Below are 27,592 nucleotides of genomic sequence, written 5' to 3' on the forward strand. Positions count from 1 at the left end.
AACCTAACCTTAAAGCTTCACTGGAAAATATAGATATATCGTGTCTCATAGGTGTTAGGTGTTCGATAATAAGAAAGCAGAATTAGAAAGAACTCTTGGAGCGGTCGAGGGTCACGTCCTGCGTCCGCTATGTACTAAGTGCTCATTCACGATTCTCTTTGTTGCAGTTCACGGAGCGGACGCGGGATGGCGCGCGCAGCGGAGATGGCGCCGGTGAGTGTTTTAACGCATTCCCTCGCCGCCTTGCCGTGCGCCTCCTTCACGTGCTAAATATATCCCATCCGTCCGCAATCCGCATTGCAACGATGTGAATCGTCAGGCAGTTCTAAAAAATTGGTGGACGAGCCGCACGGTCGCTTACGTGCATGTTTTCGGCGGCTGCGCTCGAGCAGCCAGCTGGGCGCGGCCGCCGGTGACCAGGTGTGTGTGTGCGCGCGCAGAGAGCGGGGGCTCGGAGATGTCGGGCGGGAGCGGGGGCGGCGGCAGCGTCGACGTGGACGCGCGCCGCCCGTCCACGTGCCGCGTCGAGCTCGGCAACCTGCTGGCGCCTGAGCCGCGCCCTCTCGATAACAAAGTCAAGGTACCATATCCATTTACTGGTCATATTAGTACTCTGCGTATGGAATTACATACGACGAGCTACACCTGAACATATTATTTACATTGGACATACTTTATTGTAAAAGAGCATTAACAACAGCATGATGAATTACTTCCTCTATAAAACAGGGCTTCAACGAGTAGGTAAATCTCGGAAAAAGATTCGCCGTGTTGAAGGTTGATGAGTTCAAATCGAATGCTCTATACTAACTGTACGTTACACGTGTCTCGTTTGTAAATATTTACATTGAAGTTCTATTTCACACAATCAGATGGTATCGTGAGCCCGATGACTAGCAAATTACAATATGGCTTTGTTTCCATTAAAACTATTAATTGCGAGCATTACATCCCATCAGGTTCAGAACATGGTAGGCAGAGAACTGAGAACAAATGAATTCTGTCTTTTTTAATTTATCTCATAAAAAGATAAAACGTTTGTTCGTGCACCAGCTCCGAAGATAAATTTTCGGTTCTTGCTTATCGGGTGCAAGATTTCGAGCGACTCGTCGTTAACATAACCTGCAAATGAAGTATGAATGATTTGTTTATTTATTATAAGATGTTGAGTCGGGTGCCAAAGTCGTTAGGGGATAGCACATCGGCTCGCGGCCCTCGCGACCCATTTGCATAATGAGTGGTAGTGGGCGTCCGAGCGGCGGAGGGCGCGCACCCTCTGGCAGCCCTGCAGGTGGCTGGCTGCGAGCGTCGCCACGTCGCCGCCGCGCTCACTACCCAGCTGACACCATTGCGTCTCGCGCCGTGTCTGACATCTGACATAAGATAGTAGATAGTACACACCGTTCACTATTGACCTACTTTAATTTTATTGCATGGATGTCGGGAGCTCGTTATTGTTTTTATATTCTCTACGCATATTACTAAAAAATACAAGTTTACTGAATGTCGTCGATATCTAAATGCACACGCATTATACGATGTGCCTAGTTAGTAAATTAGAAATTGAAACTCGAATGGTCTACGCCTCAGATTTACACTTACATCCGTGATGACACGATATGAAGGATTTCCGCATTGGTTGTAGCGACATAGCATACATGGCATGACAGAGGAGGAGAATGTGGTGCGACCACATCAAGAGATGGCGGTGCTGTCGTTGGAGGAGAAGAAGTACCTGCTGGGCGTGGAGCGGGGCGACGTGGCAGGCACGCGGCGTGTGCTGCAGCGTGCGCGCGACACCGGTCACGTGAACGTGGACTGCGTGGACCCGCTGGGCCGCTCCGCGCTGCTCATGGCCATCGACAACGAGAACCTCGAGATGGTGGAGCTGCTGCTTGAGTTCGGCGTGGAGACGCGCGATGCGCTGCTGCACGCCATCTCTGAGGAGTTCGTTGAGGCAGTCGAGGCGTTGCTCGACCACGAGGAGCGCACGCGCAAGCCCGGGGAACTACATGTGAGTTGTTTTGTTAAACATATCGAAATGTGGTTTATGTAAATTAATAATGTAATAATTTACGTAAAATTATTTAACATTTCCTACTATTTTAAGACTAATATGTATTAAGTCCACCTTTTGTACCACATTCTATTGGTCACAAAAATTGAAATAATATTATAAATGTGAAAGTTCGCATGATTTTCTTATGTTTTTATTCAATAGTAATGGTTGAAAGGAAGGACAGGACATTATGATTTATCAAATTTACATTATCATAATATACACGGGGGAAGTCGCAGGTTATAGTTATTGTTATATTTAAAAAAATATATTGAATATCTATCGACCTATATATATAATTTAGTTCTCATGTGCAGAGTAATCGATGTGATTATCTAATCGCATACTTTATCAACCTAATTACTTAATTGTTTGCAGAGTTGGGAGGCACTACCACCGGAGACAGCAACGTTCACGGCGGACATAACGCCCCTGATACTGGCGGCGCATCGCGACAGCTACGAGATCATAAAGCTGCTGCTGGACCGCGGCGCAGGGCTGCCGGTGCCGCACGACGTGCGCTGCGGCTGTGACGAGTGCGTGCGCTCGCGCCGCGAGGACTCGCTGCGCCACTCGCGCTCGCGCATTAACGCCTATCGAGCGCTCGCTTCGCCCTCTCTCATCGCACTCTCCTCCAAAGACCCCATTCTCACTGCATTCGAGCTGTCGTGGGAATTGAGGCGGCTCTCCGCGCTCGAGCACGAGTTCAAGACTGAATACCAGGAGCTGCGCGCCCAGTGCCAGGAGTTCGCCACGGCACTTCTCGACCACACGCGTACCTCGCACGAGCTGCAGGTGTTGCTGAATCATGAAACTGGCTCGCCGCAGGCGCCGCTTATCGAGCCCGGGGCGCCGGAGCGGATGCGATTGTCCAGGTTGAAGCTCGCAATCAAATTGAGGCAAAAGAAGGTAAGTGAAAATCTGCCCTGGCGTCAATAAGGAATGACCGACAATTATGTATTTGTTGGCTCGCTTCCCGATTTCTATTTCCCTAATGAGCAAAATTGTATAACGTTATTTATTATTCACACAATGATATAAAAGTAAATTGAATTTATTTTGAAAATGTGTCTGCTATAATTTTGTATAAGAAAATATAAAGTGAATCTTGTTTTTGTTTATTTTTTTTTTTATAATAATTACCATAATTAATACTTTAATGACGTTTTGATCTCGTGACCTCCGTTGTCCACACAGTTCGTAGCGCACCCGAATGTGCAGCAGCTGCTGGCGTCGATCTGGTACGAGAGTGTGCCGGGCTTCCGACGCAAGAACATGCTGCTGCAGGCGGCGGAGATGGTGCGCATCGGCGCCATGTTTCCGCTGTACTCGCTCGCTTACATCGCCGCGCCGCACTCCGCTGCCGGCCGCACGCTACGCAAGCCCTTCATCAAGTTCCTCTGCCATTCCGCTAGTTACTTCATGTTTCTATGTAAGCAGTCGATAACATTCGTACTGATGCTCTTTAAAACAATGTACATCAAGTTCTTCAAAAAGGCGCAGAATGATATACTCATTTAGTATCGCGAACGTATTTTTTTTTTTGGTATTACAGAGCTAATATAACCGAGATTAGTAGCAAATTGCATAAGTGCAGCAAACAAGTTTAGATGGAGAAGCGGGCGAAATTTAGTTCTTTCGACACATGCTTCAAAGAGTCCATTACTCAAATATAATAAATAATGGGTATCAGATGATATTATCTTCCTCATTGGCCTAAATTATTGCCTTGACCATTTTTTGATTGAGTCGGGAATCGAAGTACAGAACAACAAAACAGTATATGAACCATAAATTACTAGGTCAACATGCTCTCCAAAGAATTGAATGATGTTCCAAAAAATTTCGAGGGCCCTTGAGTAGCACAGTATAGGATTGTCACGTAAGCAAGTACGAGAGGTGGGTGGGTTGCAGTCCTGCTGATCCTGGCGTCGCAGCGCATCGAGACAGCGGCGGGTGGGCTGCTGTGGGGCGCGGCGCCGGGCGCCCAGCAGCCAATGTCGCGGCGCGGCGCCCCGCCCTCGCTCGTCGAGTGGCTCATCCTCGCCTGGGTCAGCGGTCAGTATTACACCGCATTCATGCAAATCTTTCGTTAATAAGTTTTTTTTTATTTGTTTTACTTTAGTACCTACTATATTATTTTATTATATATATTGTCTAACAATTTTAGGGGAGGGGTGTGTCCGGAGATATTAACATCAGCATGAATTTCTGAATTTTTTAAATGATTTAGCAATGATATCAGATCATTCGTTTCGTACTTCGAAGGGTACATGTCGGCGTTAAACTACTTTTAAAGAAAAAAAGTTTTGAAGAATATGTTAAACTGTTGTGTGAGTCAGAGATTGCATTAACTTTCCTTATCCGTATCCTTTACATGAAAACATAATAACAGATGTGTTATACGCTTAGAATAGGTAACACGCTGGTTTCAGGCAAGTTACATAAATCATTCTGTGTGGTAATGGAGTCAGAATACCACCACTTCTTTTTATTTCTAGGATGTTATAAGACAGGATCACCTAAGTATAGGAGACTAATTCCTAATTATATGAGAAGTTTAACAACTAATATTAGAATATTAATAATTATAAAATCCAAAAATAATTAACAATAATATTATATAATTTTTGGTACAGGTCTGATTTGGAGTGAAGTAAAACAATTATGGGATATGGGGCTGCGGGAGTACGTGCACGACATGTGGAACGTGATAGACTTCGTCACCAACTCGCTGTACGTCGCCACTGTCGCCCTTCGCATTGTCTCGCATTTTCAGGTAGCCGTGGGCATGATTCAATAGGAAAATACGCTTACTGTGACATTATTGCAGGGAGAGATTATTGTATTTTATGCAATTCAGAATAGCAAATTTAGAATAGAATAGCAAACAGGAAGTCGACTCACCTGATGGAAAGTGGTAACCGTCGCCATGAGCAGTACCATGAGAATCACAAAGACATCTCCAAAGACAGATTAACACATGTATTGCGGAGTATTTTTTTTTTTAATATTATTTTAAGGGCTTTTACCTTCTTCAGGTATATCAGTCCTATCGTACCCTGAACTGATTTCTCAAACAAAACTTTATCTACTTTCCCTAGACGCGGAAGTTTCTTCTGTTTGTATGTTTTAAAGTGTTTGTGTTTCAATTTAGATCACTGTAATTGTTACAACAGTAATTATATTATATAAAGTGACTATATTTTCAGGTTCGGCGAGAGATGGCGCAGGGGCTACAGTGGAACCAACCGCGCGAGAACTGGGACGCTTGGGACCCCATGCTGCTCTCTGAAGGTCTATTCTCGGCGGCGAATATATTCAGTAGTCTTAAACTGGTGTACATCTTCAGCGTCAACCCGCACCTTGGGCCGCTGCAGGTGTCACTGAGCCGTATGGTGCTCGACATATTGAAGTTCTTCGTGCTGGATATACTTGTAATCTTCGCTTTTTCTTGTGGTGAGTTGATGTGACCTGTCTGATGTATAGTTTAAAGATATTTACGAATATAAGTGTTTATTAGTTAATAATAGAACTGATACGTGGAGCTAATCTGTGTTTCCTATTATCATCAAATTAACCTTAAACTATCCACTACTGAACATAAGCCTCCCCTTTGAGGTGTTTTGTCAGTAGCTACCACGCTTGGCATGCGGGTTGGCTATCGCAGTTAGGCTTTAAAGATGTTTCAAAAGGGACGCTACAGCGTATCCCTCGACCATAAGCTCCCATAGTTGCCTCTTACGACACCTACGGGAAAAGAAGGGGTGGCCCATTACATGCCGGGACCAACCAGACGAGTTATACCATATTTCGCTTTATTTTTCTAGGACTAAATCAGTTATTATGGTATTACGCTGACATGGAGAAGAAACGCTGCAGTACTGGTAACTCATCATTGACCCCCAACGGGACACTGCCGGACCCAGACGCTTGTATTGTTTGGCGTCGATTCGCTAAGTAAGAACACAAACTTCAGTTAAATATAGTCGATAGATGTTTAATCTTTAAACTTCATCTGATTCTGATTGTATTTTGCAGTTTATTTGAGACGATGCAGACGCTGTTTTGGGCGGCGTTTGGTTTGATCGACCTGGATTCTTTTGAACTGGACGGCATCAAGATTTTCACGCGGTTCTGGGGCATGCTGATGTTCGGCACCTACGAGGTGATCAACGTGATCGTTCTGCTCAATCTGCTCATCGCCATGATGAATCACTCTTACCAGTTAATATCGGTGAGTTCTGTCAACCGTTATTTTTTTTTTTATTCTAATTTTTGTTGAGGCTTTAGTACACCGGAGTGACTATGTCAGCCTCATAGGGATTGTCTGAAAGTCAGTCTGTCAGTCCGTCAGGGACACCTTTACCCACAGATATAGCCGTCTTGCATTGCGACTGCCAGGTTGACTCAGTATTACATTGACATTACCGTTATATAATGTCATATTGCCCAGAATCCGCTGTTTCAGGTTACAATTCCGGCCACATTCCACCAGCAAATGTAGAAGGTCTTCCACTTTGTCACAATACATACAATTTGATGATTGTTTCATTCCTATAAGATGATAAAATTTGTTGAGTGGAACATGACCAGATCGCATTCTGAACGCTATCACCAAATACGGTCTTGAAAGACTTGTTGCCGTTATTTGCGTAGTCCTTTAAAATTTTATTAATTTTTTAACTTTTTGTCTTTGTATCCAATCGAAAATGCATTCTAAAACATGCATTTGCATGTTTTAGATGCATTTTCAATGATGCATTTTAACATATTAAAAAGAAATAAGTTGAAGCAATGAATTAGAAACATAACCAAGAAGAAAAAAGTATTCTACGTTTTTTATTATATGCTAGATTCTGATAATATGTAGACGATAAAACAATCTGTGCCGGATTAGCTAGTAAGTTAACTGCCCTATGAGGTTATAACGATATGGGCAGAGGGACTGACAATTTAATGTTTTTAAATTAATTTTAATTACTTTCTTTTGATTACTATTATATACAGTAATCTGATATTGACGTGGTGCATGGTGTTGATGATGGTGGTGGTGGTGTGCGTGTGCAGGAGCGAGCCGACGTGGAGTGGAAGTTCGCGCGCAGCAAGCTTTGGATCAGCTACTTCGAGGAGGGCGGCACGGCGCCGCCGCCCTTCAACGTGATCCCCTCGCCCAAGTCCGTGGTGTACGCGTGGCGCTGGCTGCAGCGCCGCCTCTGCGGTCACGCGCGCGCCAAGCGCGAGCACATGCGCACCATACGGGTACGACACCATTACATCCTCACGATATTACCCAGCTGCCGAGGACAGGGAGCTGGGTAATATCGTAATAGGTAACAACTTGTCATTGTCTTGTCATAGATACTTCGTCACTAATTATGGGAGCCTTACTTATTAGTGGCTTAGTTTGTAGGTAACCCTTATTATTTTAATACATTTTAGTTTAGCTCTGGTTTACTTGTATAAACAATATTATTTTTCTAATTTCAGAGAAAAGCTAAGCAAGCCAACGAAAGAGATTTTCGCTATCAGGTACGATATACTGTTTAAAAGCATCATTAATATTCTTTCCATTTTATAATAATGATGTTTAATAATTTTATTTATTTTATTTTTATTTTTATTTTTGTGATACAACAACAGATTACAAACAAAACTTTTAACAATAGAATACAACAATAGCATTATAAGTTTGCAATCCAATTATAGTTGTACTCAACATTCACAGAGATGAAACAAAATAGGTTAATTTTTACTACAAAAAGAATTAATGATAAAAACTAGATACAAAACAAGAATCAAAAAGAAAACTACCAAACTATGCATAAAAACTATTAAGTTATCAATGTATGTAAAGTGCTTCGATACAATGAAAATTTCTGATAGAATATGTCAATATCCGATTTACAATCAATGTCGTTGTACAATTTGCACATTCTGTATATTGGATTATTATGTGACACATTATTGTTTGCGAACGGTATAGAAAAAAGTTTAGTTGTACGAGAAGAGTGTTCAGTGGCTCTCAGGTTTATGTACTCCAATAAATTACCCTCCAATTCATTATTTACAATTTTATATAAATATGTTAGATCAATAATTTTACGACGCGCAACCAAACTCTTCATGTTAAAATGTTTGAGTCTGTTATCATAGCATGTCAATACACGTTTGTTGGCATATTTTTTTGTGATATGACGTATAACATTTTTTTGGATCGACTCAATTCTGTCCTCATGTACAGAATAAATTGGCGACCACACTGATGGACAGTACTCAAGCACACTGCGAACTAGCGTGACGAATAAAATAATTAAGGTGGCTTCCCTTTTAAAAGGTTTTGACATTCTTATGATAAATCCAAGCAACTGATTTGCTTTTTTTACTGTTGAATTATAATGATCACGAAAAGATAATTTACTGTCGAATATTATTCCCAAATCTTTCACAACCGTAACTCTTTTTAATGATTTGTTTTCTATTTTATAGTCAAATTGGTGTATATTTTTATTTTTCGTAAAAGATATTACACAACATTTAGCAATATTCAAGGCCATATGGTTTATTTCACACCAGTTGTACAATATGGAAAGATTTTCTTGTAACTGTATGCAATTGTTTATAGTTGTTATTTCGTTATATAATTTTATATCATCCGCGTATGCCAGACAGTTACATTTAAATGAGTCTAACAGGTCATTAATAAATATAAGAAAAAATAATGGTCCCAAGTTCGAACCTTGAGGTACGCCTGTGGATGCCATAAATGGTACGGACTCATATCCATAAACTGCCACGAGTTGAGTTCGATTCTTTAAGTAACTTTCAGTCCATCTGAGCAGATCTCCCTGTATACCAATATGAAATAATTTCTTTAAAAGAATCTGATGGATGACACGATCGAAAGCCTTGGTAAAATCAGTGTAAATCGTATCAACCTGAGTTTTGCTATTAATAGTCGAACAAATGAAATTTGTATATACCAAAAGATTGGATGCGGTTGAGCGCTTTTTAACAAATCCATGTTGTTTATTACTAATTAAAGTAGAGATATGGCTATACATATGTGGGTAAATTAACCCTTCAAAAACTTTCGCAAAACAACATAAAATACTAATGGGTCGGTAATTAGATACATTAGCTCTGTCACCTGATTTATGGATTGGAATAATCCTAGTTAACTTCCAGATGTCAGGAAAAATGCCCTCCTTGAGAGATTTGTTAAATATAATTGTCAACGGTCCAACTAATACAACTGAACAAAGCCGAATAAAGACTGGAGGTATACCATCAGGTCCAGCACTTTTATAAACTTTTAATGCCCTAAGTGCTTTACACACTTCATTTTCAGAGATTGTAATTGTGGATAATACTGTATTAACAGTTGGAAATATAGGTTTATAATTATTAGGGATACAGGTACCATACACTGAGGCAAAATATTCTGCAAACAAATTTGCAATATCATGACCATTATCAGCCTTTTTGCCATTATAGTGCATGGAGGTCGGAAGAGTATTTGTAATACGTTTACTTTTAGTGTAACGCCAGAATGACTTTATATTTTCATTAAGATCTCGCTCAATCTTCGCTATAAAATTCTGATGACACTTATCTATTTCCTTTTTTACTCTAGCTCGTAATAATTTATACGAGTCCATATCTCTGGGATTTCTTCCTTTACGATATTTAATCCTATATTTATTTTTTTCCCTTATCATTTTTTTAAGCGAAGTCGAGTACCAAACCGGGTAGTCTGAATTATTGTTTTTAATTTTAGGTGTATATTTTTCTATTATGGACCAAATATTATTGTACAGTACTTGGAGAAATTCGTTACCATCTAGATGAATATATTCATTCCAATCAATAATAGCTAAATCATTAATACATTTATCGTAATCTGTTTTATGGAAATTAAATCTCTCAATTGTTGACTCGTTTTTAAGATTCAGTTCTGAAGGAATAGTCATACCTATTGGTCATGGCTGGAAAGAAGCCATATAGTATATTTAAAAAAAGAATAAGAATGATTTGAATTTTAGCATACCATTCTTGTATCTCTGTGTGTAATGTCTTATAACTATAATTTTGTTATGTAAATAAATATAAAAAACACTAGTGGAACTATTAAAGTGGTATCATTTTGGAGTACGTCGTCTATATTTTTGGTCCATCGAGTCGGAGTATCGAGGATTAACGACAAATTTAAACTGCTTTTTTGTACGAAGTCGGCGAGCGTCAGTTGTTGTTGTTGAACATTGTATCGTCATATTGCAGCCGTAAGGACATCAAAGCAGAACTGAACATAGTATTGTAAGTGATAAGTGCTGGTGAACTGTGAGTACATTTTATTTATCTAATTACAGAAGACTAAGGAATTTACTCTAAACATTTCATATAAATATTTACTTGTAAAAACTTTGGATATTATTGAAACTTTAAAATTAAACTTATACAATGGATTCATATATAAAAGTACAGCTTGATTTAAGTGAAAGAATTAGTAGAGCAAAATCTAACTTCAAAAAGGCACCCAAGGAGCGACTTCGTTCTATAGATTATATAAATACTAGATTAGAAGCTTTAGAAGAATTATGGCGTCAGTTTAGTTCGACACATATACAACTCATTCAAAATACAGACTACAAAGATTTGAATGCTAGTTCCTACGTATGTAATAACGTCTATGATTCTACTGAAGAGTTATATATAGAATACAAATTTCAACTGAAGGAAGCATTGACTAGTTTAAGGCAGTCTAGTACTGAAAATGCAAGTTATTCCGAACAAAACAATAGTAATAATATTAATTGTAATTTAAAGCTGCCCAAGATATCTATATCCCCGTTCTCAGGTAAATATTCAGAATGGATTAGTTTTAGAGATCTGTTCGTATCATTGGTACACAATAATAAATATTTAGATGACGTACAAAAACTGCATTACTTGAAAGGATTATTAGTTGGGGAAGCGGAGCAATTACTACGTCATGTACCGATTACACATGATAATTACACTATTTGCTGGGAACAATTGGAGAAAAGATATAATAATAAAAAATATCTTTCAAACTGTATTCTGAAAAGGTTTATGAATCAAAAAAGCATCAGTACTGAATCAGCTAGTACACTAAAGGAGTTGCTAGATACTACTAATGAATGTCTTCATGGGCTTAACAATTTAGGAATAGACATCAGTACTTGGGACGTGCTTGTTATCTATATTATAAGTCAAAAATTAGATATGGAGTCTCGCAAGCAGTGGGAACTCAAAATCAGCGAGTTCTCAGATGAGTTACCTACCTTGAAGCAGTTCCAAGACTTTTTAGAAACTAGATTTAGAGCGTTAGAATTTATTGATCCAAAATTGTCTAAGTCTAATGTAGTGCATAAAAGTAATGTTAATAATAATACTAAAGTATACCACACAACCAATTTAATATGTCCTTACTGTTCTGAAAGTCATCGTTTAGCAAATTGTAAAAAGTTTTCTAAAGAGGAAACTGATATTAGACGCGAATTCGTCCAATCCCAGGGTTTGTGCTTTAACTGTTTATGTCCAGGGCACTCTGTATTTGCTTGTCGTCAAATCTCTCGTTGCCGTTTATGCAGACGGAAGCATCATTCTCTACTCCATTTAAAAAATGTTACCAATGTCAATTCAACCGACACTACAGGTATCGCAAATCAATCGGTTGAACAAGATGTCGTTGCACATGCAACAACATCATCATCTGTAGATCAATCCACTAGTGTCACAGCCTGTGTTTCGACCTCAAACTGTCAAGTCTTACTTGCAACAGCATTAGTTAGCGCACAATCGAAATCAGGTAATGGTATCACACTGAGATGTTTAATAGATCCAGGTTCTCAAGCTAGTTTTATTACTGAATCTGCTGTTCAATTGCTGACCTTAAAGAAGATACCACACAAAAGTGTTATTACAGGATTAGAAAGTGATCAGGGTCATTCATTGACCTCTAAGTCTATGGTATCGGTTTCATTACAATCACTTCATGATCCCAATTTTACGTTTAAGGTTCAAGCTTTTGTCTTGAGTAAACTCACTTCAATCCTCCCTGAGAGGCAAGTTATTGTAGAACTGTGGTCAGAGTTTTCAAATATCAAACTGGCAGATCCATCATTTCATACACCAAACAAAATCGATATTATTCTCGGAGCAGATGTTTACAGTCAGATATTGTTAGATGGTGTAATCAAAGGTCCACCAGGTGTACCTATAGCTCAGCGAACAACGCTTGGTTGGATTATTTCTGGCCCTGTAAATTTAGATAAAAATAATATACAAAGGCTACTAATTAGTATGCATATTTCTCATGTAAGTGAAGATGACTTATTAAAGAAATTTTGGGAGTTGGAAGCTGAAAACAGTGTAGATATTAAAAAACATTTATCTGAAGAAGAAAAGAAATGTGAAGAAATATTTACAAATACTACGAAGCGGGACAATTCAGGGAGATATATAGTTAATCTTCCATTCCGTAGTGATGATCCCAGTCGTAAATATGGCAATTCTAAAATTATTGCAACTAAAAGATTTCTGCAACTAGAAAAAAGATTATCAATGGATCCTAATTTAAAAATTAAATACGCTGAAGTAATTTCAGAATATCTAGAATTAGGACACATGGAGAAAGTACCAATAACTGAACAAGATGATCCTGAAGCAGTCTATTTACCACACCATGCAGTGGTGCGAGAGGATAGAACCACTACAAAAGTAAGAGTTGTTTTCGATGCAAGTTGTCCTGGTACAAATGGCGTATCTTTAAATCAAGATTTATTAGTAGGACCCACTCTTCAAGCTGACTTGCGTCATCTCTTAATACGTTGGCGTCGTTATCCTATATGTCTTGTGTCTGATATAATTAAAATGTATAGACAGATAAAGGTTGAGGAAAGACACACTAACTTTCAACGTCTGGTATGGCGTGATCATCCGGAAAGTGAACTGCAACATATGAGACTATTACGAGTAACATTTGGAACGGTATCAGCACCTTACCTTGCTGTTCGGTGTTTACATCAAATTGTTTATGATGAAGGCAAAAATTATCCTCTTGCTGCTGAAAGAGTTCTAAATCATTTTTATATGGACGATTTACTAACAGGTTGTGAGTCAGTCGAAGAAGGTATTCAAATCTATAAGGAGATAAATGAGTTATTGAAAAAAGGAGGATTTGAGCTTCAGAAATGGAGTAGTAATAGTGAGGAATTATTGAAAGTAATTAGTGAAGAGGATGTAGCTTCACAAGGAAGCGTGCAATTAAAAATAGATAGTGTTTTGAAAATTCTGGGACTGACCTGGAATCGAAGTAGTGATCATTTTGAATATGTTGTACAACTGCCTGAACTGAAGGCACCTGTAACTAAAAGAAAAGTTATTTCCGATATTTCTCGGATTTTTAATTCAGTTGAATGGTTAATGTCTGTTATTCGTGTAAGAACATTTATCCAAATGTTATGGCTCTCTGGAATAGGTTTAGATGAAGAATTACTAATACAACTTTTGAATAAATGGTTACAGTATCTAAAGAATCTTCAAGAAACTTACCTGGTTGATGAATTAAAGAACGAAGAAAGAAAAAAGAAAGATTAGCAGTAGTGTTATTATAGATAGTGTTATTATTAGTAGATTAGAAAAGAAAATTGTACTTACCTTCTCGAATCCGTGGAATGATGAAGATGAAACTCTAAGAGTTGATAGACAGTCGCAATGTACTAATATTAATGGTACATATCATCAGTGCATTATTTTACATAGTTTGCACACTATAATCTTATTAATAATATATAGAAGTTTACTTAAGTTTCTCCTTCGGTTTCATCATAGATATAAATGTAATCATAAGGTCCCACAACTACAAATAGGTGACATAGTGTTGGTGATGGAGAATGATCTTCCGCCAGCATATAATGGCTTTATGGTTTTATAGTTGAAAAGCCCCGGGAATAGACGGTGTTACACGTGTTGTTAGTTTACGCTGCAAAAACAGCATTATAAAAAGGGCTGTATCAAAACTTTGTTTTCTACCATAGTTATTTTGTTTATTTTAAGAGTGAGCGTCTAACATTAATTGATAACTATAATTAAGATCTAAAGCAGTTCAAAGTATTATGTTATGTTTGTTCATTATTATATGTAGGGTAATATTGTTAAATTTCTACCAAGGACATTGTTTATTCTTTAATTATCTTAATTTTGTAAAGTATTTATTCATGGTGGGCGGATTAAGGACAATATTGTCATATAGTCCTTGGTGGGCGGTATGGTCATGGCTGGAAAGAAGCCATATAGTATATTTAAAAAAAGAATAAGAATGATTTGAATTTTAGCATACCATTCTTGTATCTCTGTGTGTAATGTCTTATAACTATAATTTTGTTATGTAAATAAATATAAAAAACACTAGTGGAACTATTAAAGTGGTATCATTTTGGAGTAAATCGTATATATTTTTGGTCCATCGAGTCGGAGTATCGAGGATTAACGACAAATTTAAACTGCTTTTTTGTACGAAGTCGGCGAGCGTCAGTTGTTGTTGTTGAACATTGTATCGTCATATTGCAGCCGTAAGGACATCAAAGCAGAACTGAACATAGTATTGTAAGTGATAAGTGCTGGTGAACTGTGAGTACATTTTATTTATCTAATTACAGAAGACTAAGGAATTTACTCTAAACATTTCATATAAATATTTACTTGTAAAAACTTTGGATATTATTGAAACTTTAAAATTAAACTTATACAATGGATTCATATATAAAAGTACAGCTTGATTTAAGTGAAAGAATTAGTAGAGCAAAATCTAACTTCAAAAAGGCACCCAAGGAGCGACTTCGTTCTATAGATTATATAAATACTAGATTAGAAGCTTTAGAAGAATTATGGCGTCAGTTTAGTTCGACACATATACAACTCATTCAAAATACAGACTACAAAGATTTGAATGCTAGTTCCTACGTATGTAATAACGTCTATGATTCTACTGAAGAGTTATATATAGAATACAAATTTCAACTGAAGGAAGCATTGACTAGTTTAAGGCAGTCTAGTACTGAAAATGCAAGTTATTCCGAACAAAACAATAGTAATAATATTAATTGTAATTTAAAGCTGCCCAAGATATCTATATCCCCGTTCTCAGGTAAATATTCAGAATGGATTAGTTTTAGAGATCTGTTCGTATCATTGGTACACAATAATAAATATTTAGATGACGTACAAAAACTGCATTACTTGAAAGGATTATTAGTTGGGGAAGCGGAGCAATTACTACGTCATGTACCGATTACACATGATAATTACACTATTTGCTGGGAACAATTGGAGAAAAGATATAATAATAAAAAATATCTTTCAAACTGTATTCTGAAAAGGTTTATGAATCAAAAAAGCATCAGTACTGAATCAGCTAGTACACTAAAGGAGTTGCTAGATACTACTAATGAATGTCTTCATGGGCTTAACAATTTAGGAATAGACATCAGTACTTGGGACGTGCTTGTTATCTATATTATAAGTCAAAAATTAGATATGGAGTCTCGCAAGCAGTGGGAACTCAAAATCAGCGAGTTCTCAGATGAGTTACCTACCTTGAAGCAGTTCCAAGACTTTTTAGAAACTAGATTTAGAGCGTTAGAATTTATTGATCCAAAATTGTCTAAGTCTAATGTAGTGCATAAAAGTAATGTTAATAATAATACTAAAGTATACCACACAACCAATTTAATATGTCCTTACTGTTCTGAAAGTCATCGTTTAGCAAATTGTAAAAAGTTTTCTAAAGAGGAAACTGATATTAGACGCGAATTCGTCCAATCCCAGGGTTTGTGCTTTAACTGTTTATGTCCAGGGCACTCTGTATTTGCTTGTCGTCAAATCTCTCGTTGCCGTTTATGCAGACGGAAGCATCATTCTCTACTCCATTTAAAAAATGTTACCAATGTCAATTCAACCGACACTACAGGTATCGCAAATCAATCGGTTGAACAAGATGTCGTTGCACATGCAACAACATCATCATCTGTAGATCAATCCACTAGTGTCACAGCCTGTGTTTCGACCTCAAACTGTCAAGTCTTACTTGCAACAGCATTAGTTAGCGCACAATCGAAATCAGGTAATGGTATCACACTGAGATGTTTAATAGATCCAGGTTCTCAAGCTAGTTTTATTACTGAATCTGCTGTTCAATTGCTGACCTTAAAGAAGATACCACACAAAAGTGTTATTACAGGATTAGAAAGTGATCAGGGTCATTCATTGACCTCTAAGTCTATGGTATCGGTTTCATTACAATCACTTCATGATCCCAATTTTACGTTTAAGGTTCAAGCTTTTGTCTTGAGTAAACTCACTTCAATCCTCCCTGAGAGGCAAGTTATTGTAGAACTGTGGTCAGAGTTTTCAAATATCAAACTGGCAGATCCATCATTTCATACACCAAACAAAATCGATATTATTCTCGGAGCAGATGTTTACAGTCAGATATTGTTAGATGGTGTAATCAAAGGTCCACCAGGTGTACCTATAGCTCAGCGAACAACGCTTGGTTGGATTATTTCTGGCCCTGTAAATTTAGATAAAAATAATATACAAAGGCTACTAATTAGTATGCATATTTCTCATGTAAGTGAAGATGACTTATTAAAGAAATTTTGGGAGTTGGAAGCTGAAAACAGTGTAGATATTAAAAAACATTTATCTGAAGAAGAAAAGAAATGTGAAGAAATATTTACAAATACTACGAAGCGGGACAATTCAGGGAGATATATAGTTAATCTTCCATTCCGTAGTGATGATCCCAGTCGTAAATATGGCAATTCTAAAATTATTGCAACTAAAAGATTTCTGCAACTAGAAAAAAGATTATCAATGGATCCTAATTTAAAAATTAAATACGCTGAAGTAATTTCAGAATATCTAGAATTAGGACACATGGAGAAAGTACCAATAACTGAACAAGATGATCCTGAAGCAGTCTATTTACCACACCATGCAGTGGTGCGAGAGGATAGAACCACTACAAAAGTAAGAGTTGTTTTCGATGCAAGTTGTCCTGGTACAAATGGCGTATCTTTAAATCAAGATTTATTAGTAGGACCCACTCTTCAAGCTGACTTGCGTCATCTCTTAATACGTTGGCGTCGTTATCCTATATGTCTTGTGTCTGATATAATTAAAATGTATAGACAGATAAAGGTTGAGGAAAGACACACTAACTTTCAACGTCTGGTATGGCGTGATCATCCGGAAAGTGAACTGCAACATATGAGACTATTACGAGTAACATTTGGAACGGTATCAGCACCTTACCTTGCTGTTCGGTGTTTACATCAAATTGTTTATGATGAAGGCAAAAATTATCCTCTTGCTGCTGAAAGAGTTCTAAATCATTTTTATATGGACGATTTACTAACAGGTTGTGAGTCAGTCGAAGAAGGTATTCAAATCTATAAGGAGATAAATGAGTTATTGAAAAAAGGAGGATTTGAGCTTCAGAAATGGAGTAGTAATAGTGAGGAATTATTGAAAGTAATTAGTGAAGAGGATGTAGCTTCACAAGGAAGCGTGCAATTAAAAATAGATAGTGTTTTGAAAATTCTGGGACTGACCTGGAATCGAAGTAGTGATCATTTTGAATATGTTGTACAACTGCCTGAACTGAAGGCACCTGTAACTAAAAGAAAAGTTATTTCCGATATTTCTCGGATTTTTAATTCAGTTGAATGGTTAATGTCTGTTATTCGTGTAAGAACATTTATCCAAATGTTATGGCTCTCTGGAATAGGTTTAGATGAAGAATTACTAATACAACTTTTGAATAAATGGTTACAGTATCTAAAGAATCTTCAAGAAACTTACCTGGTTGATGAATTAAAGAACGAAGAAAGAAAAAGAAAGATTAGCAGTAGTGTTATTATAGATAGTGTTATTATTAGTAGATTAGAAAAGAAAATTGTACTTACCTTCTCGAATCCGTGGAATGATGAAGATGAAACTCTAAGAGTTGATAGACAGTCGCAATGTACTAATATTAATGGTACATATCATCAGTGCATTATTTTACATAGTTTGCACACTATAATCTTATTAATAATATATAGAAGTTTACTTAAGTTTCTCCTTCGGTTTCATCATAGATATAAATGTAATCATAAGGTCCCACAACTACAAATAGGTGACATAGTGTTGGTGATGGAGAATGATCTTCCGCCAGCATATAATGGCTTTATGGTTTTATAGTTGAAAAGCACCCGGGAATAGACGGTGTTACACGTGTTGTTAGTTTACGCTGCAAAAACAGCATTATAAAAAGGGCTGTATCAAAACTTTGTTTTCTACCATAGTTATTTTGTTTATTTTAAGAGTGAGCGTCTAACATTAATTGATAACTATAATTAAGATCTAAAGCAGTTCAAAGTATTATGTTATGTTTGTTCATTATTATATGTAGGGTAATATTGTTAAATTTCTACCAAGGACATTGTTTATTCTTTAATTATCTTAATTTTGTAAAGTATTTATTCATGGTGGGCGGATTAAGGACAATATTGTCATATAGTCCTTGGTGGGCGGTATGGTCATGGCTGGAAAGAAGCCATATAGTATATTTAAAAAAAGAATAAGAATGATTTGAATTTTAGCATACCATTCTTGTATCTCTGTGTGTAATGTCTTATAACTATAATTTTGTTATGTAAATAAATATAAAAAAACACTAGTGGAACTATTAAAGTGGTATCATTTTGGAGTAAATCGTCTACCTATATTGATTGGGGGATGGTGCAAGTCAACACGACTAATGGGTTCTACTTGAGTTATTTTATAACTCAAGCAATCGTCAACCAAAACAAGATCTAACGTTAAATTATTAAAATTTTTTAAACGATTTAGCTGTGTAAGTCCTGTTCTATCAAGAAAATCTAAAAAATTATTATATTTAGTGTTCGTTTGTGATATATTTTTACTGTAAACTGGCGTTAGCACTGTCATATTATCAACCTTGTTCCATGAAATATTGGGAAGATTAAAATCTCCTATAATTAGAAAGTGCTCGTTTTCAGAAGCGCATAACACCAATGATTCAATGTTAAATATGAACTGAGTGTACATATCATCTGGAATGTAAGATGGAAGATAAACAGTACATATATTTAACTTGATATTTTTAAAATATACCCTTATCCAAATATCTTCAACAACTGTTTGCTGCGATATACAACTATCCACAGTAAAACTTTTGGACACTGCTATGAGAACGCCCCCTCCATGTGATTTTCTAAACATATCTCTGAATACCACATCCCGATCCCTTCTGTAAACTATATATCTACTATCAAATAACTCAGAGGATAATATGTTATCATCAAGCCAAGTTTCAGTCAAGCATATTATTTCATAGTCATTAGTAAGAACAGCCTTCTGTATATCATACAACTTCGATTTCATACCGCGAATGTTTTGGTAGTAGATATTTATGTCGCTACAAAGCATAAAAAAAAAAAATAATAATAATAATAATACAAATGTAAAAAAATATAAATGTAAAAATAACAAAAGAGAGAGACAAAAATAAATGTTATTTTCCTAGTGTATCCAAAAATGAAATTGAATTAACAAGAAAAGCAGGAGTATTTTCAGATTTTCGCATATAAATGCGACCGTTGCGAACCCATACAAATTTATAATGCAAATTCTTCGCCTTTATACGGGCAGCAGCATGGATAGCTTTATTAGATGGTGATAGATGTTCAGAAATGAATATTGGAGATTTATTGCCACCAATATTTAAAAGCGACGAATTGAGCTTTTCACTAGTATGGGCTTTGTTGTAATTAGTGACAGCAGATAAAAAATCGTCTCTGCGACGTACACTACGGAATTTTGCAACAACAGTACGTGGTTTCTTGCTGTCTCTGTTTCTTTTGGCTACACGAACACAATGATTTATGTCCATGTCATCCAGCTTGCACTCAACTACTTCGGCACATTTCTTAATAACATGTAGTAAATTTTCAGAACGGTTTTCCGGTATGCCATGAATTTCTACATTACACTCGCGAAGATGCTGCTCCAAATAATTTATGCGATCGCTAAGACTTATCACAGTTTCTTGTAATGCGTTAGAGTTTTTCTGAATATCGTCAGTTTTTTTGGACAAAGTAGCCAATGTTGCTTGAAACTCGTCATTTTTGTGAGTAAGAAAATTAATAGACTGTTGAAGTGCTGCCAGTTCGCTGCGTATGGGAGATAGCTCCGCTTGAAACATTGGTTTAATAACGTCATGCATTTCTTTTATCAACCACGGTAGTAATTGCTGTTTTATAGATTCTGTCAATTGATGAACATTGACTGAGTCCCTGTTTATATCAACTGTTGCTTTTACCGGAGTATCCGAATTATCCGCCTTAGGCATACTCGATTTACATTTCGGGCATATCCAAGAACTTTTTGCCTCCTTAGAAAGTTTTTTATAATTTACAGTTGAAATATTCAAACACTGATAGTGATACATAGAATCACATTTACAGCAAGATATCTGTTCAGTACTTTTTACTTTTACCTTGCAAGCCTCGCAGTCAGCCATTTTTAACGATAATTTCTTATATAGACGAAACAGCAAATTAATGGATAATAATTAATATGACGAAAATATTTTTAAGTTCACCCACAAAAAAAAAAAAAAAAAAAAAAAGATCTTTCCATCACTAAAACTATATTTCGTTTTTTGCCACTATCACTTAATGATGGATATTTTATTGTATTCCCGCAGGCAATAATGCGCAACTTGGTACGTCGGTACGTGACGGTCCAGCAGCGGCGCGCGGAGTGCGGAGGTGTCACCGAGGACGACGTCAACGAGATCAAGCAGGACGTGAGCGCATTCCGCTGCGAGCTCGTCGAGATACTGCGCAACTCCGGCATGAACACCTCCACCGCCAACGCCGGCGCACCTGGTAACCAGCGCCGCCGATATCGTACTAATCCATCCCGTTAAAACTTTTACTAAATCACAAATATCATTCTACGAATCGTGTAAACTTTGTAATATATATAAATAGAGTGACGAATAGTTTTAAATAATTGTAAATAGCTACTAATTCGATATTTATAGGTGGCGGTGGTGGCAAGAAGAACCGACAGAAGGAGCGGCGGCTCATGAAAGGTTTCAACATAGCACCAGGCGGGTCGCTGGCCCCGGTGGACGAGTTCTTCGCGTCGCTGCACCACGAGCACGGCGGCGTGCACGGCGCGGCGCACCACGCGTCGCTGTCGGCGCTGCTGGGCGGCCGCCTGCGCACCAGCCAGTCCAGCCTGTCGGACGGCGGCGCCGCGCCCGCGCCGGCCGCGCCGGCGGCGGCGCGCCGCAAGCCGGCGCCGCACAAGCGCCGCTGGGGCACCATCATCGAGGCGGCGCGGGCGGCGCGCGTGTCGCGCCTCATCGGCCGCTCGCGCTCCGAGGACTCCGTGTGCGACCACGCGCGCGCCTCGCCCAGGTCTCGCCGAATTCTCACTTTTTGTCTCTTTTTTTCTCTTGTCTACGGACGATGCAATTTGTTATAGTGCTAGAACCAGAGGTTACGCGTACAGAATCTGACTCAAAACCTTTTATTACAACCTTCTGTGTGCGATTAGAGATGTAGGCCACGAGTTACCGCGAATACTATTGTGTGCAAGTTTGTCAGGAAGTCATTTATGGTCCACCTTATCAAGTGCCATCTTGAAGTCTGTGTACACAGTGTCTGTCTGTTTACTTGCATTTATCCCTTAAATAAATAAGTTTTAAAAGTAAGTAGATTAGTAATAGTAGATCGTCGTTGGACGAAACCATGCTGTTGCTCAATGATAATCTGATTTGAAGCAGGATAAATTATATTGTGTACTAGTCTCTCGAAAAGTTTAGACGGAGCGGGCAGTATTGGGCGAAAGTTTTCTACTTTATTTTCAAAAAATAAAGTAGAAAAAAGAGGAATCGGATTCAGGCACTCCTAATCCTATTACCCGTTTACTCGATTCTATAGATCATTCATATATATCGTATAATGTCTTTAGTGTTAATACAGGTCGATTTTTGTATCACGAAGTCGGTACCGTACAAAAAAGTGACAGAGTGGCGTGTACTCGCAGCGGGAGCGAGCGGTCAGAGTCGGGCAGCGACTCGCAGCGCAGCCCCGAGCGCGGCCCGCTGCATCCGCTGTCGGCGCTGGCCGCGCTCAAGCGCAAGCGCAAGAAGTTCTCCGACTCGCGCCGCGCCGCCGCCGCGCCGCGGCCCGCCGCGCAGCCGCCCGACGCGCTGCAGCGCGCCAGCTCCGTGCCGGCGCGAGCGCCGCCCGCGCCGCCGCCGGCCCGTGCGCCGCCCGCGCCGCCCGCCGCGCCGCCGCCGCCACACGCGCCCGCCGGCGCGGCGCGCGGCGGCAGCCGCGAGCCCCTCCTGGCCAGCCTCGACGACGACGCCCACAAGGTACGTGCGACGTCGGAGCTATTGATGAGTTTAATAATGAGTGCCGTAGGTTGCGTAGTTCCGCCGCCAGTCTCGTATAGTAGTCAAGTGGACGGGCACGTTTCTCGCAGGAAACCTGTGGGCAGTGCGGATGCGAAGCGGGCGCGGGCGCGACGGCGGCGGAGCGCGCGGGCGGCGCCGAGGCAGCAGCGGGCCCGGGCGGCGGCGCGGACGCGGCCGCGGGCGGCGGCGCGGGCGTCACGTGCGGCCGCTGCGCGGCGCTGGCGCGGCTGGCCGGCGTGACGCCGCTGCACGGCCACGCGCCGCACCACTCGGCCGGCTGGCTGTAGCGGCGCCCGCGACATCTCCCCGCTCACAGGCCCGCCGCCGCCGTACGCGGTCCGAGTCCAGGTCGCCCCGGTACGAGACGAGAACGCAACGTAGACAGTTTTAGTTCCTTTTCGTACAATGAAAATTCGTGCCTAATTTTAAAATGTACAGTAAGAAGTTCGAGATAGTGAGAGGAACGCAACGTTCATTCCGCAGTCAGTTTTTGTTTTCCTTCGGCAGTTGAAAACACAACAGGGTAACTTGTATGTATTAAAAAGGCATATTATTTGTAACCACGTAAGTAGATACGAGTGTGTAAAACAAGTGTCACGTATGTAGATAGTTACCTTATGTCCGTGCATATATACTAATGTTTAAAGTTTTTGCAAGCAATAATCAAGTACTATCTATTGAAATTATAACATTCTTTTATAGCGAATTCTTTTAAAAGCTATTAGCGAAGGTACACAGGAGTACTAGTAATAGTCATAAGGCTCTATTTACAGTATCATGTCTAAGTTCAATGATTCAAAGACCATTTACTAATAATTTAGGCCACGTACTAAATTATCATGTGTATTTTAGTCTAAACGAGCTTCTGTGTAGTATGTAGGTGTGACTACAGTAATACGTTTAATATTTGACACTTACATGGAAACGAATGGTCCAGTCACGTTACGATTTGTTATAACTTTATACTACCTAGAAAATATTGATAATGTTAATATTGATAGTTCGAAATTCAAAATCAGGATGACAGCTGAGAATGGCTGTTGTGGTTGAAACTTGCTAACTTATCTACCTACGTGGAAAATATGTTTTCAAAAAATACTCAGTAATGGTTTACCACTACAGATTATTTTTTACCAGCTCCTAGGCGAGTGGCAAACAAATCTATCAATGTTATAGCTATCGCTAGAGTCCACGACCTAGGGTGAGATGATCATATCCGACGTCTTGTTATTTCTCACGCGGGCGCTATCCGATACGATTCTGTCGATAGATTCATTTGCCACCTATCTCGGAGGCTGATTCGTTGGCGTGAGTTGTACAAAGTTTTATTATGACTGCGTTCACGTTCACGTCGATAGATTTTTATGAAAAACTGAGTTTTTGAAATTATCCGTTAGAGGCGCTGACAAGTTTTCTACTCAAATTATCGACGCTAAAGTAGTCCTACATATATCTTTGTTTAACTCATTCTTATCAAATAATTATAAATAATGTATAAAATATATACCTACATCTAAGGTCCCTTAGTAGGTAGGTGCATAATTTATATCACAGCATTTAGTCAATTTATTGTAATAATATGTTATAATGTGTCGTATGTAATTGCACACATAGTATAGGTAGTTAATTAATTAACGAGGAATGGGAAATATGGTAATGGTACACAGTATGTAACAGGTATAAATAATTGATGATTTATTAAATCAAAATCGTCTATTGTGTTTACCGATGTAGCTACTGACACGGATTTACGATTTTATTAACTCTGAATTTATAACCTATTTGAATATTAACAATTTCAAAATGAAACTCTAATTCTTAATAGCATAATAGCATTTAATTTTTATTCCAAGCACAACATGACATTTTGATGTCTCTGTAATTAGTGTTGCCACCTAAAAACAAGGAATTACATAGAAATAATGATAAAATAAAAACTGTAAATCATATGGTTGCCACCTTTCTTCTTATACAGATATAATTAGTAAAAAGAGGACGAAAGATACACCGTCAGTTGCTTTATTTCTTAATTCATAGTAGGCTAGTGTATAGAAAATGTTTGATATGTCAATTATTTGTCAATGACAAATTTTACATTGCTAGATTATATATTCGACACAGTTTATGTAGAAAGTATGCAAGCAGGTTGCATCTGAATTTGGTAGGGTTATACGACCATATAACATTTTCTATACACTAGCCTGCTATGAATTGAAAAAAATAGCAAGTGATGGCGTATCTTTCGCTCTCTTTTTACTAATTATATTTGTATAAGAAGAAAGGAGGCAGCCATATGATTTACACTTTATATTTTATCGTTTCTTCTATGTAATTCCTTGTTCTTAGGTTGCCACTAAATGAATTAATAGGAAGTAAGTACATAATGTTTGGATTTGTTGTACTACGTCGATGGGTCCGCTCAGTTCTCTCGCATAATAATAGTGCCTACCAATTAAATTAGTCGTGAGAAAGATGTAAGCGGTTTCTGGTGTCAGTTATCGATTGTCCAATTTACATGCGAATTTGTACAAGAGTTTCATTGTATTTGTAAGAATCAATGGTACAGCAACATCTTGTCAGCCTGAGTAAGACAAGATTTATAGACATAATGCTTATCATTGTCCTTCACTCTGCCTATACTCGAATATCCTAATTCTAATAAACGTAAAGTGTCATTACCTATGTACTTAACTACCTGAGATGATAAAGTATGAAAGTCATTAAATAAATTTATAGTAGGTACACGCTGCACAATCATGATCTGAGATGACAACCATCACCTTTATTTAGGAATTTCAACAATTCCTCGTCTCTTATTAAATTATTATTTAAGTAGAAATTATTACGCACCTAGCTGTTCGCATGCATGAGAAATACTTATTTAATAAGTACCTAGGATATAAACTATAAATGCATACATGTTTTACCTTAGACGGTAGCTCTTCCTACTAAAATAACAAGAACATATTTTATTGAACACCAATTAGGTAAGTAGATTAAAAAAAATACTATTAGTGATTTATGAACTTAATAAGTGAGCTATTTTATATACATACATACATACATACTATGTAGTAATGGTGTGCATATACGCTAAAGTTATTTATTATAATGATGTGTTCCAGAAAGTTTTCCAATAATATTTAGTTTATCGGCGCACATTGAAACAGTCGTATGTAATAAATAAGTAAAACGAACAACACGAAACAGGGTTTTTTAAAAGGTGTCCGTCGTACTTACCCCTTTCGATGTACCTAACAATAGCCGTCGCGTTCGTATATCTAGCCCTGACTTTATAAGACACTTAGGCTAAATAGAGATTAGATTAGATAAATAAATATTAATATACATTTGATGCAATACCTAATAATCGTATGTGATCACAAAGGTTTACATTCTTATATTTATATAATGCAGATGCAACGGTTTTATGTAAATTCGTTAAAAGGTAAATTTTTGATAGAGGGAAATAGTGGGATGTCCATAGAGCATGCACCCGGAACTGTGCCGGCCGCCACGTGTCTACCTACGATTGTCTGTCGATTCACTGAGATCACATATGCTTAGCAGTAAAACTTGTAGAAATACTGAAATACCTTGTTGCAAAGACACGATACCCACGGCCATCTTCAATCAGACCATTATAGGGTCGCAAGAAAAGAACACTATGCAATTGATAACGTAATCGCAATTGTTGTAGACGCAAATATGATGCAACCTAGACTAAGAATAGGGGCCTCATATCACCACATCATAACTACGTGATAAAGTGACTTTAAAGTTTTAGCCTTGTGTACAATTTGTCTTGAGAAGGGAAATAAGATTTCGTGGGTGTTTGGGTTGTTTGGTTGGTATGTGGGTAGGCGGGTGGGCCGGCATGGCTCGGCCGCGACATCTGCACTCATATCGTCCCTCCTGTGTACTTGCGTGCTATCGTCTAATTGTTTGTGTAATAATATCATTGAGTACTGGATAGTGTTTATCGAGTACGACCAGAGGCCTTCACACGTGTTTAGTTGTTAGCCGCGCGCCGCTCGTCGCTCACCGCCGGCCGCCGGCGCATAAACGATTATATTTTGTAAAGAGTTGTTATTTATTTATACATTATATTTGTATATAATGGTGCGATGTTTAATAAAATAAGCACTACATATATTTGGGTTTTATTTTTTCCTCCCTCGTATCATAAAGTATTTTATTTAACGAAACTAATATCTGTCCCATTTGTGTTTCAACCGTGAAGCAGTTGTGTTTGCATGGCTGTGTTTCGGTTTGAAGGGTGGGATATGGCGTGAATTTCCTGGGTACAGAGGAATAACACCTGAGTCCTCAGGAATGGTAACGCATGGGGGTATCATACGCGAAACAGTATACTCTGTTATGTGCAGTTATGTCCATGGTACTGCTCATGTTTATAGGCGAGGGTTATCACTTTTCCATCAGGTGGGCCGTCAGCTTATTTGCCAGTCTAAGTTGTATAAAGAAAAACTACTGTAATATTTCTGCCGTGTGGTCCTATTATAAAAAGAACTACCCCTTCCTTTCTCATGGGTCTCATAAGAGACGATTCGTAAGAGAGATGGGCAGGAGCATTCCTCTTTAAATATCAATAAAACTTAACTACGATTGCCAACTCGCCTGCCAATTGTGGTAACTATTGATAAAACCGCCCCATAGGGCGAGGCCTATGTTCAGCAGTGGACAGTTAAAGGCTGGTATGATGATGATGAACGTAATATTAATATAGCACCTGCCGAACTCGTGCATGAGCAGATCATCGAGCTGGTAGCGATGAGTTTATATATATCCAACTGACTATAATAACTTTAATACCAGAGGGAGACTTTGTACAAAAGTCGATTGCTTGGGTACCTCTGTCTATTCCAATGAGAATAAAAATGCATTTAGAATTCCGTCATAATTATTTGAGGTATTTTTATGGCAATATACGTCTTAACGTTCAAAACATAGGTACTTACGTACGTTTTTTTTAAGTTTTA

At 38.4% G+C, this 27,592-nt stretch overlaps 1 protein-coding gene across 3 annotated transcripts; it reads left to right on the forward strand.

Moving 5' to 3' along the window:
* The first annotated feature begins 308 nt into the window (after positions 1-308).
* Positions 309-26,800, forward strand: LOC113523351 (transient receptor potential-gamma protein-like). 3 transcript variants are annotated; one of them, XM_052900832.1, is made up of 15 exons: positions 309-580; positions 1,646-2,014; positions 2,438-2,968; positions 3,257-3,491; positions 3,974-4,117; positions 4,699-4,838; positions 5,272-5,518; positions 5,890-6,019; positions 6,101-6,296; positions 7,130-7,321; positions 7,550-7,591; positions 20,862-21,045; positions 21,204-21,585; positions 22,217-22,550; positions 22,661-26,800. In XM_052900832.1, exons 1-15 carry the CDS (start codon positions 458-460, stop codon positions 22,877-22,879), a joined length of 3,468 nt encoding a protein of 1,155 aa, XP_052756792.1. In that variant the 5' UTR covers positions 309-457; the 3' UTR covers positions 22,880-26,800. The 3 variants fall into 3 exon arrangements, 2 of the variants coding, with proteins under 2 accessions (XP_052756792.1, XP_052756793.1); XM_052900833.1 differs by having other exon boundaries at positions 456-580; positions 1,671-2,014; XR_004223864.2 differs by lacking the exons at positions 6,101-6,296; positions 7,130-7,321; positions 7,550-7,591; ... (2 more) ...; positions 22,217-22,550; positions 22,661-26,800 and having other exon boundaries at positions 312-580; positions 4,699-4,795.
* Positions 26,801-27,592: the final 792 nt, after the last annotated feature.

This window comes from Galleria mellonella, unplaced genomic scaffold (genome assembly GCF_026898425.1).
Source record: "Galleria mellonella isolate WM207_F2 unplaced genomic scaffold, CSIRO_AGI_GalMel_v1 utg714, whole genome shotgun sequence".
NCBI lineage: Eukaryota > Metazoa > Arthropoda > Insecta > Lepidoptera > Pyralidae > Galleria > Galleria mellonella.

What these genes read in the sequence shown, in the direction of transcription:
- LOC113523351 (XM_052900832.1), top strand. Translation starts at nt 458, where the DNA reads ATGTCGGGCGGGAGCGGGGGCGGCGGCAGCGTCGACGTGGACGCGCGC. An exon ending in GTTTGGCGTCGATTCGCTAA is followed by an intron (nt 6,020 to 6,100) that starts GTAAGAACACAA and finishes TGTATTTTGCAG; the next exon opens with TTTATTTGAGACGATGCAGA. An exon ending in AAAGAGATTTTCGCTATCAG is followed by an intron (nt 7,592 to 20,861) that starts GTACGATATACT and finishes GTATTCCCGCAG; the next exon opens with GCAATAATGCGCAACTTGGT.